The sequence below is a fragment of the Microchirus variegatus genome, assembly GCF_963457635.1.
Source record: "Microchirus variegatus genome assembly, chromosome: 18".
NCBI lineage: Eukaryota > Metazoa > Chordata > Actinopteri > Pleuronectiformes > Soleidae > Microchirus > Microchirus variegatus.
The window spans coordinates 2779373-2792907 of record NC_139819.1 but is presented as its reverse complement, the minus strand read 5'-3'; the positions used below and the strand labels follow the sequence as shown (position 1 = coordinate 2792907).

General features: G+C 42.2%; 1 protein-coding gene across 1 annotated transcript; it reads right to left on the bottom strand.

Annotated features, from left to right (window-relative positions):
* Nucleotides 1-53: 53 nt before the first annotated feature.
* ptgesl (prostaglandin E synthase 2-like) lies at nucleotides 54-3398 on the bottom strand. Its single transcript, XM_083905058.1, has 7 exons — nucleotides 3291-3398; nucleotides 2851-3036; nucleotides 2664-2719; nucleotides 2231-2383; nucleotides 1939-2139; nucleotides 1722-1839; nucleotides 54-959 (listed from the first exon to the last, which is right to left on the bottom strand). Exons 2-7 carry the CDS (start codon nucleotides 2911-2913, stop codon nucleotides 828-830), a joined length of 723 nt encoding a protein of 240 aa, XP_083761184.1. The 5' UTR covers nucleotides 2914-3036; nucleotides 3291-3398; the 3' UTR covers nucleotides 54-827.
* Nucleotides 3399-13535: the final 10137 nt, after the last annotated feature.

Sequence of the window (13535 nt, the reverse complement as noted above, 5' to 3'; positions counted from 1 at the left end):
AGTTATTGTATCACATAAATGAGAATTTGTAACGCTGATATTTTAAACAGTTCAATATTATACAGTATTTATCTGCTGCTGTGTAAAGATTAAAATCTGTATAACTGAGCATTGTTTTGTCCTGTGGTTCCTCAAAATACTGCACTGTGAATGTTTCTCCAGTACCTCAGAGTACTTACAGTAAGTAGTAAATGTAGTAGACAGACTTTTCCAACAGGAAACTGAAGTTTGCAAACCACTCACTCTCCCACACCAAACCTCATAGAGAAAATCAGTGATTTTAGCCTCACAGGTGAGTTATGAGAATCCAGCTATTGTCCTTTGGCTAAATATTCAATTCTTCTGTGGTTTTTCGTTTGTGTATCCACTTCTCTTACATGGGTTAGACTAACGGCTCTTAATTATTGCATATTGAACCTTTTTTAATCTCTTTATTTAAAGCAGCTTCGTTTCAAATCTTTACACAATACAATCAGAACCAAAAACCCACTTTCATTTTCTGGACTTTTTCCAGAAAACATTCCAGGCTTGCAAAATGTGCAAAATTACCTTTTTTTCCCCCCCAAGATTCTTCCATTCTCATTATTGCATCAGAAAACACATTCATGTACAGTTACTGTTTGTTTTTCTGTTGCAGATGCAGCTGTTCACCAGCAGAGGTCAGTGTAAAAAAAACACAACCCACTGACAGTTCCACCACAAAGCAGTTTTTGTCATTAAAGATCAAATGAAATATGTGATGACACGGTTATATTTAAATGTTCTTACAGGTTTAAATTAATCCTTTTTCCTCTGCTCTCTTTTCTTCTTCCAGGTTTTTTTTTTTTTCAGTCTTTTTTGCCCTCGTGGTTGAGCGTCGCTCTCTCCATGCGTCTGTACCACGTCTTGACTTTGGTGTTGTTCATCATGTCGTCAAACGCCTGCAGACCTTCCATCACTCTGAGGATGCCGAACACGGCCTGAACAACCAAAAAAAGTGAGAAAATATTATTTATATATTATTAATATAAGTGTATACAAGTGTAACCCCTGTGTTTATAAATGTGGGAGTAAATGTGAATAGTTATTACAAAAAAAAAAGAGCCATTTATTGGCAAAAACAAAGCACTTTTTGATGGAGATAACTCAGGGTGGCGCCGTTGCCCTCTACTGGACCAATTATGAAACGTTTTGTACGTACTAATCACGTACACAGTTCCAGTATAAACGTAGGGCCCGCGTTGAAAAATATCAGAATTCAATTTCAACAGCATTGAAATGTCAACGGTTCTCTTCTTGTAGTTCTTAAATTTCATAAATGCGATAATCTGGATTAAAAAAATCTTGCGTCAACATTAACGCGTTTCCATGGCGACTGTCCGGAAATAAACTTGCATGACGTCTTGTTTGCATCCCGCGGGCCCGGAGTCCAGTCACCGTTTACGAGTTAGCTCCGTTAGCTCCTTTAGCGCCGTTAGCGCGCCTACAGTCGAACTAGAGCGGTCTGTTTATTAAAGTAAAAGAGCAGCGCTACAAATAACTAGCGTATCTGTGTACTGCAAATGTGTGCCTCCGTTTTTAAAGTTTAGCGTCACTTTAGGGACTCATTTTAACAATCGGGAGTCACGTAAACATGACGTCACGGGCATCTTTTTCCCCAATCAGTCGTCATGGAAACGCATCATGCGTTAACGTGCCCAGCACTAATTTTTAAATCGGTATCTTCGCGAGTGTGTGCTCACCAGGTCGGCCAGGTTAGGACAGTCTCCGCCCATGAACTTCCTCTTCTTGCCGATGGCCGCCACCCAGTCGTTGACGGCCTTGTACAGGTCCTGCCTGACGTCGTCCTGCAGGTTGTGTCTGTTCGGGTTCACAAACAGTCGACATTTAAACGGCGTCCTGCGTCTTTGACGCGATCACATGACTGAGGGGGGGGAGACTTTCCCCCGTTCCACTCACCGACTCTTCAGCCTCTTGGCGATGAGGAACATGGCCGCCGCGCCGACATACTTGGCAAAGAAACCCTCGACGGAACCGAACTTGCCCTCGCGCACGATGTAGTCGAAGGAGGCCAGGGCCTCGCCGGAGGTTCTGTACACGTTGGGGGAGACGAGGTGCACGAGCCAATCGTCGGCCCACTTGCGCCACTTCATCTCCTCCCTGGACACGAGGAGACAGTCGAGGGAGACGCATGAGACAAATAAAAGACATTCCGTGCGAGTGTGTGAGGAGCAGACTTACGCGGACTTACTTCTGCGTCCCCTTCTCGGGGTAAACGGCGGAGGTCTCGTCTTCGCTCAGCATCAGCCAGTATTTGTTGTTGTACTCCGTCACCTCCTTCCCTCTGTCGTTCACCGCCTTCATCTCCGGGTAACAGCAGATGACGTCGGACATGCTTTTCTTCCTGGGTGACAGGAAGCCGACGTTTGTAAACCCCTCACTCTCCCACACCAAAGTTACCATCACAGCACACAGGAGTTGTTGATCCACTGCTGCCTCCATCACTGAAAATCTTATTTTGTCACTTCAGTGTTTAAATCCCCTTGTTCAGATTGACCTCAGTGACACAAAGTCACCACACGAGGCAGCAGTAGACCAGCAGCTCCTGTGTTTTTTGGGTGACCTGACCTTTAATTGTGGCATCATATTTAACGCAAAAGACATATAGAATGACAGCAACTCACTGGTTGATTAAATGAGTCCTGATGGAGCTGATGATGACAGACGAGTCGTTCAGTTGCTGCAACAAAAGAGAAAGAAAGAAGAAGAAGAAGAAGAGTAAGTTATTGATTCATACATTGACATTTTAGGAAAGTCTAAATATTTGTGTTGGTTTTGATCCATTTGCTTTTCTCAGTTTTGTCCCCTCACCACGTCGTCCACCATCAGGATGGGCACCTTCCTGTAATTCGACCACTTGATCTCCTTCCTCATCACCGGGTTCACCTCCACGATCTCATACGGCAGTCCGTAGAAGTCCAGGAAGGCTCGTACTTTGCTGCAGAACGGACACGTCTTGTACTGGTACAGGGTCAACTTCAGACCTGAACCTGGACCCTGAAGACAATTAAACATCACCAACATTAACCACAGTGCCACTGATAGAAATCTGTGTCAGTTTAAGTCTACAATATAAGGATATGTTTACTTCAGATACTTTATCTCACGATTAGACAGACTTTTGAATGAATGAATGTAAGAAATTAAGTAAGTAAGAATGTAAAGTGTAATGAACGTGTTGGTTTAATAAAGTTTGATAGTGTTGAATGAGATGACGTCAGCAGCCCAGGTAAAGGTGAGCACAGACTCACCGTGTTCTTCTTCTCCTCCTCAGCGGCCAGAATCTGCTGCTGCTGCCGGACAGAGAGCTTCACAGTCTGATACAGACCGACTCCTCCACCGAGGAGGAAGGCACAACGGAGCCACCGACTACTGCTGCTGCTGCCGCCTCCTCCGGCTCCTCCTGCCCGCAGAAAGAGCAGCCCGGACCGGAACCCGCTGCCGCCGGCACTGAATGCCCTCCTGGACCCGTGTGTGCCCTCATGTCCCAGGACACGAACCGCAGAGTCCAGAAGACACCGGCTGACCTTACTGAGACCCGCTCTGCTGTAGGAGACCGCCATGATGGTGCTTTTACATAAAGTCCCACAATGCACCGCGGGGAAGGAAGGAAGGAAGGAGAAAAAAAAGGTATCGGTTTTCCTGAGTTTTGTCTGTCAGGCTGTGTGTGTGTGTGCTGCCCTCCACTGGCATACAAAGGTACTACCAGGGACCACATTTTTAAAGGGATGGGTTTGACCAGTGGTCAAATTATGATCATCAGCAAAATGATTAATATGGCCATAAAAATGCAAAATATAGACAGAAATTACCCCCAAATATATGACAAAAAACGAGACATCATCAAAACAAAAGAACAAAAAAAGAAAAAACACAATAGTGAATTATTTAGAAATGTTGTGATTTATTAAATTCAGCCAGATTCCTGTATTCGCTCTAGTGTTTTTAAACACTTGAAATGAACTGTGACGCGTTCAGGAGCGTCTTGTGTTCCGTGTGTGTGTGCGTGTGTGTCTCGTGCTACGTGTGTTGCGTTCATGAGCGTCGTTTTTCAGAGCTTCACGCGGATCCTCAGCATCCGCCTCCTCCTTCACCGAAGGAGCATCAGTGCTCAAACCTCTGCCTCCTCTTCTCTTCTCCTCTCCTCTCTTCCTCTCCTCTCTTCTTTTCCCCGGGACTTGACCGCTCTCCTCCGCTCCGCCTCGCCGTGGATGTGGATTATTATGTGGCAGGAGGATCGTTTCGTTGGAGCCGCTGTGCGCGGACTCGCCCCCGCCGTTTTTCCTCGAGTGTGACGGACGGAGAGCGGAGCAGCGATGGGACAAATCACCGCCTGATCACCGCTGCCTTTAGACAAACGCTACCAGGCTAACGTTAAGCTAGTCCTCCCTCCCTCCCCCTCTCCCCCACCTCCTCCTTCACCTCCTCCTCCTTCACTGACCGATGATGATATGTTTTCCTCCGTGATTTAAAACACTTTAATGTTTTTATATTCTTGTGAGGACCCGTCGCCGCCGCTGGAGGAGGAGGATGTTTCGCTAACATCGCCGCGGTAACGTTAAGCTAGCAGCGAGTGTCTGAGCGTTCTTTTTTTTTTTTTTTATCTTTGCACCGCGATATTTTTGTGAAGAAGAAGATTATGATGATGATGCTGATGAATATGATGGTGACAGAGGAAGAGGAGTGTGTGTGAGGTGAAGCTGAAGCCGCGTGGATTCACACACACGAAGGTCATGACACCGAAAGAATGATCATGCTGGAAAAACAGGTGAGCCATAATCATGCTAATGATGCTAATGACGCTAATGCACACCTGGGCTAATTTACACAGACTGATGATGATGGTGAAGATGATGAAGGTAACTCTATCTCTCTCTCTCTGTGTCTCTGTCACTGATGACATCAATATTATTATATCATGAATGTGTAATAAGGATATTTAAATTTAAGGCTAACACGATCAATCAATGACTAAATGTATATATTTCTAATTGTCTATATTTGGTGTTAGATTTTGTATATCGTCATATCCTGATAAAGTAACTGTGATGACTGTTGCATTGATAATCATTACATTTATTATTTTCAATATAGTTGTTAAATACACTTAATACATTATAAGAGAATAAACAAATAATTAGGCATAAATTAATGAAGTGATATTATTTAAAAATATGTTTAATCAAATTTAATTTAATTTACAATATTTATTTCATTGTGAATCCAACATCAGGCTGGATATAGTTATAATATAGTTATAAACACAACCAATCAGACTGACTACCAAATAATGAGCCATTCATCATATCCACCAAGAGACTGACTGCCAGATAGTGAGCTTACATTTCCGCCAACAGACAGAGCACTTAATAATGACCTATACTCTAAACACAACCAAACAAACTAACTACCAAATAATGAGCCATTCAGCATATCCACCAATAGACTGACTGCCAAATAATGAGCTATCGAGGAAAAATTAAATTTGGACCTTTTTGTGTTGGTAAATATATGTTTGTTTTTTTCATGAAAAAACAAATAAAGTAAAATGTCTTCAAATGTTAACTATGAAACTGTTAACATTAACACATTTAAGAAGCCGAAAAGGTCTGTGTTTATGACAGAAAAAGTCCTAAAGAGGTAACAACTACAAGAACGCACACACACACACTCACACATTTCTTATTCTCCTGTGTCCTTTCTCTCTCTCTCTCTCTCCGTCTCCCTCTGTTATTATCGACGTCTCTCGTCCTCTCTGACATTTATTTGACTTTTCCCCCCCCCCCTCCCTCCCTCCCTCTCGTACGAGTGTGTGTTAAAGCTCTCGGGCTTCTTTCTTGTTGCCATGACGCTCCGGTTTGTTCAGAAAGTTCGACTTCACACATACACAAACATATCAGACGTCTTTGTCTGATGGAATGTGACGTGAATCAGTGTGTGTGTGTGTGTGTGTGTGTGTGTGTGTGTGTGGAGGCAGGAGGACATGTCCTCGATGTCTTTTTTCCGTGCATGGACAGTCGTAAAGTGCAGGAGACAGTGTACGATGTTGACTTGTTGCTCAGTGTTTTTCACTGTTTTTCTCCTCGGTAAATGGCTCTCGTTTGTTTTCCACATCTGTGTGTGTGTATGTGTGTGTGTGTGCGTGTGTGTGTGTAGACGGCGCTGTAATCATTTGCAGACATGTTCCTGCTGCTGACTCAAGGCAGTTTTTGCTCTCAGAGACTGAGCAGGTCAGAAACATGGCGTCTGGCTGCTGCTGCTCTTTCTCTTCTGACACACACACACACACACACACACACACACACATACACACACACGGGTCACATGACCACAGTGAAATCACCTGCAGATTTCTCATATTTGATGTTTGAATTTAAAGACGTTAAAAGAGCAACATGACCATGGAAACACCTAGCTTTATTCATTTGTTATTTTTGTTTGCAAACATATATATAAATTCACATGTGGCACTATAGTAATCTGTGTTGTTTCTGTGTGAGAAACAATGACTAAAGTATTCGAGGCTCCTGCTACAGTAATCAATGGAACAACAACAACAACAGCATCAAACCCACACCAAACCCCGTAGAGAAAATCACTGATTTTAGCTCACAGGGACACAGGAGCTGCTGGTCTACTGCTGCCTCGTGTGGTCACTTTGCGTCACAGATTTACATCGTAATGAAGGATTTTCAATGCCGAATTTTACAAAATAAGACATTTGAAGTTAGTGATGGAGGCGGCAGTGGATCAACAACTCCTGCGTGCTGTCACTGCTGCGATATTAAAATCACTGGTTTTCTCTATGGGGTTTGGTGTGGGAGAGTGAGTGTTGATTACAAACTTCAGTTTCCTGCTCAGATAAAGACGTGTTCTTAAAGATATCGTAGACTTAAGCTGATGTAGATTTTGTGATGTGAGTCTTTTGTTGAGTGGGTAGAATCGCTTGTTTTTTCGCTGAACTCTCTGAACTTTTGAACTCGGAGGTTTTCGTTTTCTCTTTTCCTTCTTCTTTTACACCAGAACAAAAGCAGCTGTGTTGACAATAACGTGCGATTAAATCTGAGCTCAGCAAACGCACGCACACACACACACACGCGCGCACACACAGAATGTGTAAACACGCGTGTGCTGAATCCAGAAACTTCACCGTCTCGTCCTCTGCCGTGTTTACTGGTGTTTACTGGTGTTTACTCGTATGTAACGTCATGTTTTCTGAGCTGCAGGCTCCTCGTCACAGCACAGTGATGCTGACATGTGACTTGTTGTGCACCTGCACCGCCCGTCCTGCCTTTGTCCGAGGTTCGCAGGGAAGCCGACCTGCAGGGCAGGGTCTTGACTTCCTGTCCTGGCTGGATGTCTGTAGATGAGCAGCAGGAGGAGGAGGGAGGTGTTTGGTTGTATGTAGCCCTATGAAGAGACGGCTTTTCCTCCCTGTTTCCATGGCGACCGCTCTCCTACAGTATTCAGCCGTGGGACGGCCTCTGCATGTGAAAACAGTTCCCAGTGGTGTTTTCACAGGCTCTGGCTCTTTTTTTTCTCCCTCTCTCTTCTTCCCCTTCAGCTCCTCTCGTCTTCACTGACCGTCTCTGTGTGTTGTTTTTAAAGCAGAAGCTCTTCATCTTCATCTTCACTCACATGTCACCGATGCTCTTTAAAAACAACAACAACAACAACGTTCAACATCATTTGCATTTGAATCAGAGCTGAGTGTGTGCTGTGATCACCAAACCTCATAGAGAAAATCAGTGATTTTATCTGCTGGTCTACTGCTGCCTCGTGTGGTCACTTTGTGACACTGAGTTAAGTCTAAATGAAATATTTCAAATGCCGAATTCACAAAATAAGACTATAAATAAGATTTGAAGTTAGTGATGGAGGCAGCAGTGGATCAACAACTCCTGTGTGATGTTTAAAATCACTGATTTTCTCTATGGGGTTTGGTGCAGGGAGAGTGAGTGGTTTACAAACCAGTTTCCACAAGGAAAAGTCTGTCTAACAGTGAGATAAAGACGTCAATATGTGACCTAGATATCTTAGACTTATACTGAGGAATTTTTAGTAGGCAAGTCTTATTATTTTTATTATAATATAATATTTAAACCAGGGTTCTGTGATTTCTCAGCTTCTTAAATGTGAATATTTTCTTGTTTCTTTGCTCCATAAAACAAAGAAATCCTTCAAACTGAATCATTTAGCATTGAGAACATCATCATATCCAGGTTTGACAAACACTGATCCATATTTTCTGACATTTTATGGAATAAACAACAAATCGATGAATCCAGAAAAGAATCAACAGATGAATCAATCAGGAAATGAGCCGTTATTTGCAGCCCTAGTGTTGTTTAAACGTCTAAAAACGTCTATGGTGTCTTAGCCTGGTTCTCAGGACAGGGGGCGCTCACGGCTCAGTGTCTCACACAGTCTCACTCCAGCAGCAGCAGCAGCAGCTTGTGGTGAAGCGGTGAAATGTTAATATTAGATTGACATGTGGTTTCTTCGGAGTCTGCCTGTTGCTGCACGGAAAACGACACGGCGTCGAGTCTAGAGGAACAGAAACGCACTTTCATCGCGTCTGCACGTGTTCTTCAGCAGCAGCAGCAGCAGATTCAGACATCAGACAGAGGAGCAGCTTCATCCTGCTTCATCTTTAATGGGCTCACGCACAGCAGCGTCTCCTCCTCTCTCCTGATTAAATCTCTGCAGCGGAAAGCAGAGTCAGACGGGGACAGCGTGGACGCCGTGGATCTGCTGCTGCTGCTTCTGTGGCTCAGACCCTGCACTGGTGCTGCTGCTGCTGCTGCTGCTGGAACAGCTGAGGAACTCCTCAGTGAGGGAGGAAGAGGAGGAGGAAGAGGAGGAGGAGGAGGAGGGGAGTGGATGCAGGGTTGTTGTTGGGAAGAGGAGGAGGAAGAAGGAGGAGGTTCCTGGGGTTTTTTTTTGGTCTTGGAGAGCGAGCAGCTCGGGGAGTTCCTGCCTCCTTCAGGATATTTTTTCCTCTTTTATTTGTCTGTGTGTGTGTGTGTGTGTGTGTGTGTGTGTGTGTGTGGTAAAGCAGCAGCAGCAGCAGCAGCAGCAGCAGCATTGTGGTGCGTTGACCGTGCAGCATGGAAACCAAGTCTGTGTTCAGTCTGCACAGAGCTCTCGCTCAACCCGTCAAGATGTGCATGTTCGATTTCCCCGTCACAATCCTGGACGACCTGGTGAGACACACTCTGTGAGCGTGTGTGTGTGTGTGTGTGTGTGTGTGTGAGGACTTTAAAGAGCATTTTTGGTTGATTAAGACCTGGTTTTAGGGTCAGAATTGAGTTTCGGCAGTTAGTTGTGATGGTTAAGGGAATGCATGATTGTCTGTGAGTGTCCTCAGTAAGAAGGCTGTGTGAGGATGTGTGTGTGTGTGTGTGTTTGCATTTGTTGCCTCATTAGGACCAGTCGTCCTTATGGAGACCAAAACCTGGTCCTTATGAGGTATTAGGACCATGTTAACGACTCAGATTTGAATTCTGGTTAAGGTTAGTGATGAGACTTTGTTTAGTCTGTTTAAATCAACCTGTGTGTGTATTATATTTGTGCTTGAGCTATAAATTGGAATGAATTGGAATGAAATCATCTGTATTTGATCCATCGCTCAGTTATTACAAGTTCTTTATTGCCGCTCTGTGTCATGGACTTTAATATTTAAACAAGTGAACTGCAGTGCAGACACACACTGCAGAGTGAAGAACATGGAGGGGAAAAAAAAATATCAGTCCAAAAATATAAAGTCTACAATATAAGTTCTACTAAACTATTCGTCAACTATTTTGATTTTTCAGCTTCTTTCATGTGAATATTTTGTAGTTTCTTTGCTCCATAAAACAAATAAATCATTCAAACTGATATTATTTAACAGACCACATGATTACTCTATGAATTAGTAAAAAGTAAAGTAATAAAGTGTTACTGTTTGCACTCATTCTTCTCTGATGCAGAGACTTTGTTGTCGTTTACGTTCACACATTCCAACCAATCCTTTAACAGCCAGTTATTATTGGGTGTAAACAAAGGTCACATGACTCAGTGGAGTCTGTGAGCGTCGTCTTCTCTCAGGTGTTTTGTTTACGCGTTGTTGTGATGCTGCCTCTCAACATGGCCGACGTGATCGCCGTCTCCTCTCAGGCTCGAGTCCCTGCAGACGTTTTTTTACTCCGCAGACGATTTTACCCTGTGATGTTTCGGCGTGTTTGGTCGTGTTTGGTCGTGTTTGGTCGTGTTTGGTCGTGTTTGGTCGTGTTTGGTCGTGGTCCCTCGACGCCTGATGAGTGTTTCCTCGTGTTGATGTGTTAATGAATCCAAAACAGATTGATGATTAAACCTCACACTAACACTTTCTGTCTATACTTTTAATTCATTATTGTGCTTTTGACGTATAGTTTAGTGCCGCAACTAATGATTATTTTCATTAGTAATTTGTCGTTTGGCCCATGAAAATGTCAGAAAATGTCAGAAAATGTTGATCAGTGTTTCTCAAACCTTAATAGTTTTGTCCACAAACTGAAATTATTACATTATACTTATGTTTTTATTATATGGAAGCGAAGAAACCAGAAAATACTCACATTTATGTACATCCACATGTACATTTACAAACAGACTGACTGCTAAATAATGAGCTATTCTATATAATCACCAAGAGACTGCCAAATAATGAGCTATTCTATACATTCACTAAGAGATTGACTGCCAAATAATGAGCTATTCTACATAATCGAAGACTGACTGCCAAATAACATGCTATTCTATATATTTACCAACAGACTGACTGCTAAATAATGAGCTATTCTATATAGTCACCAACAGATTGACTGCGAAATAATGAGCTATTGTATATAATCACCAAGAGACTGACTGCCAAATAATGAGCTATTCTATACATCCACCAACAGAGTGACCGCCAAATAATGAGCTATTTTATACATCCACCAACAGAGAGACTGCCAAATAATGAGCTGCTGTATATAATCTGAAACATTAATACATAAACTTAATCACTTTCTACATATTATCACTTATTTTACATGTTATACAACTATTTATTGATTATTTTCACCATGTTTTTAATAAAGCATTACAGTGAAATGACATTTGTTGTGTAGAGACAGAGCTGTGACACAGGAAGTGAGGAGACGTGTGCAGCTTCAGTGATAACGCGCCACTGTCAGCGCTCACTAAGAGCTGACGCAGCGTTTACACGCAATACACACGAGTGAAAAACTATCCTGATCAAAACACACACATTCTGAGTAAAGGGACAGGTTCACATTTCAGTGTTAGCACCTGTGTGTGTGTGCAGCTGTCGTGAGAATCAGAATTCTGATTTTCGTCTCAGTCAGTAAACGCACCATCACAGTGCCTGCTTTAAAAACTCTCAGAAGAACGACACAAAAACCACAGATTAGACCAGATTATTTTCATATTCAATGAGCCTGTCTGATTATATAATTAATTTGGATTAATTGGGTTAGGGAATCTTAACTGTATATCTTACTTCAATTATTATTGATTAATGGAGTAAAAGAGAGACTAAAGAGTCTAATAACACACAGAGGATGAGAGGGCGATGAGCAGTGGCTGATGGGTAAATTAGTATTCAGATTAGAGAGCAGGTGACAGGACTGGACAGATCAGGCTGTTTGTTTCTTTATGTTCATATATGTGTGTGTGTGTGTGTGGACCGTCATTTACACTGCATGTGTCTGTAAACAGGGAAAAACAAGCGGTTACCATGGTAACAGCGGCCTCTGTCGCACTGTAATGGTAACGCACCGGGGACAAACACTGCATGAGGAGAGTAAGACGGAAAAAACATGATCAAGAAGATCAGAAAAGTTAGAAAAACGAACTTCACACAGAGACACAGAGTCCATTAAAGGGACAGTGCAGTTATATGAGGTCAGAGCATGGTCTGTAGCCATCTTACATACAGATGACGCTCAGTATTTGGCAGTCAGTCTGGTGGTGGATGTATAGAATAGCTCATAATTTGGCAGTCAGTATCTTGGTGACTTTATAGAATAGCTCATTATTTGGCAGTCAGTCTTGGTGACTTAATAGAATAGCTCATTATTTGGCAGTCAAGTCAGTCTTGTGGTGACTATAGAATAGCTCATTATTTGTCAGTCAAGTCATTCTCTTGGTTAATTTTTAGAATAGCTCATTATTTGGCAGTCAGTCTTGGTGACTTTATGGAATAGCTCATTATTTGGCAGTCAAGTCAGTCTCTTAATGACTTTACAGAATAGCTCATTATTTGGCAGTCAAGTCCATTGGCTTTTGTAAATATAAATATTAAATAAATGTTATTATGTAATATGTAGATTATATTGATTAACAATGTGTGTAATTAATAAATTATATTAAAAATCACTTAATAACACTTCTTTCATTTTAAAAGATAAGATCACAGATACTTTATCATGATATGACGATATCCAACATCTAAGACCACGTTCTGTCTCATGTCATTATATATAGATAGAATATCTATATACTGACCAGCTGTAGATGGAACCTGATTAAAGGTCAGTTTGTTTGTTTCTACTTTTTCACCTTTGACAGAAATCCTCAAACCTGCAGCGATAGTTAATTTTTTTCCAGCGTTGTTGTTGACACAGCTGGTAAAGTAAACACGTACGTCGCAGAACAACGACGGGGGGGGGGGGTGTTCTGACCAATCTGTGTCGAGGGGAGTGAGAGCCTGCTGGGTTTCTCTGGAGGTCTCTGGGTCTGGGTCTGGGTCTGGATCTGGTGGTCTGAGTAGGAGAACTGTGATGTGGCTCCGGACGCGGTGGAGCTGTGGACTGCTGCTCAGCACCAGAGTCTGCTGGGATGACGAGGATCGTTACCACAGAGTGAGGAGATCAGGCCAGAGCGGACAGGTTGGACACATCGTGTCAGATTATGAACTCTGAGACTCTGTTATTCTGTTATTTGATCACTTTAGAGCAATTTATTGTTTTTAAATTGAAATCGCAATTTCAGCAAAGGCTGCAGCTATATATATTTACATATATATATATATATATATATATATATATATATATATATATATATATATATATACAATAAGTACTAAATAAAAATTCAAAAAAGATTAAAATACTAGACAAAAAGGCAGGGGGTGCTAAGACAAAAACAATATCGGTTAAGAGAAATAAGTCAAAACAAAAAATAAAAAAGATTAATCAGAACAGCTCATTATTTTGCAGGTGGTTTCTTGGTGGATATAAAGAGCATCTCATTATTTGGCACTCAGTGTGTTATGGAACAGCTCGCTATTTGACAGGCAGTCTTTTTGGCAGATAATATGGAACAGTTCATTATTTGGCAGTCAGTCCGTTATTCCATGTATAGAATGGCTCATTATTTGGCAGTCGGTCTCTTGGTGACAATTCCCAGGTTTGGTAAACGCTGATCGACATTTCCTGATATTTGTCAAATTAACAGATTATGAA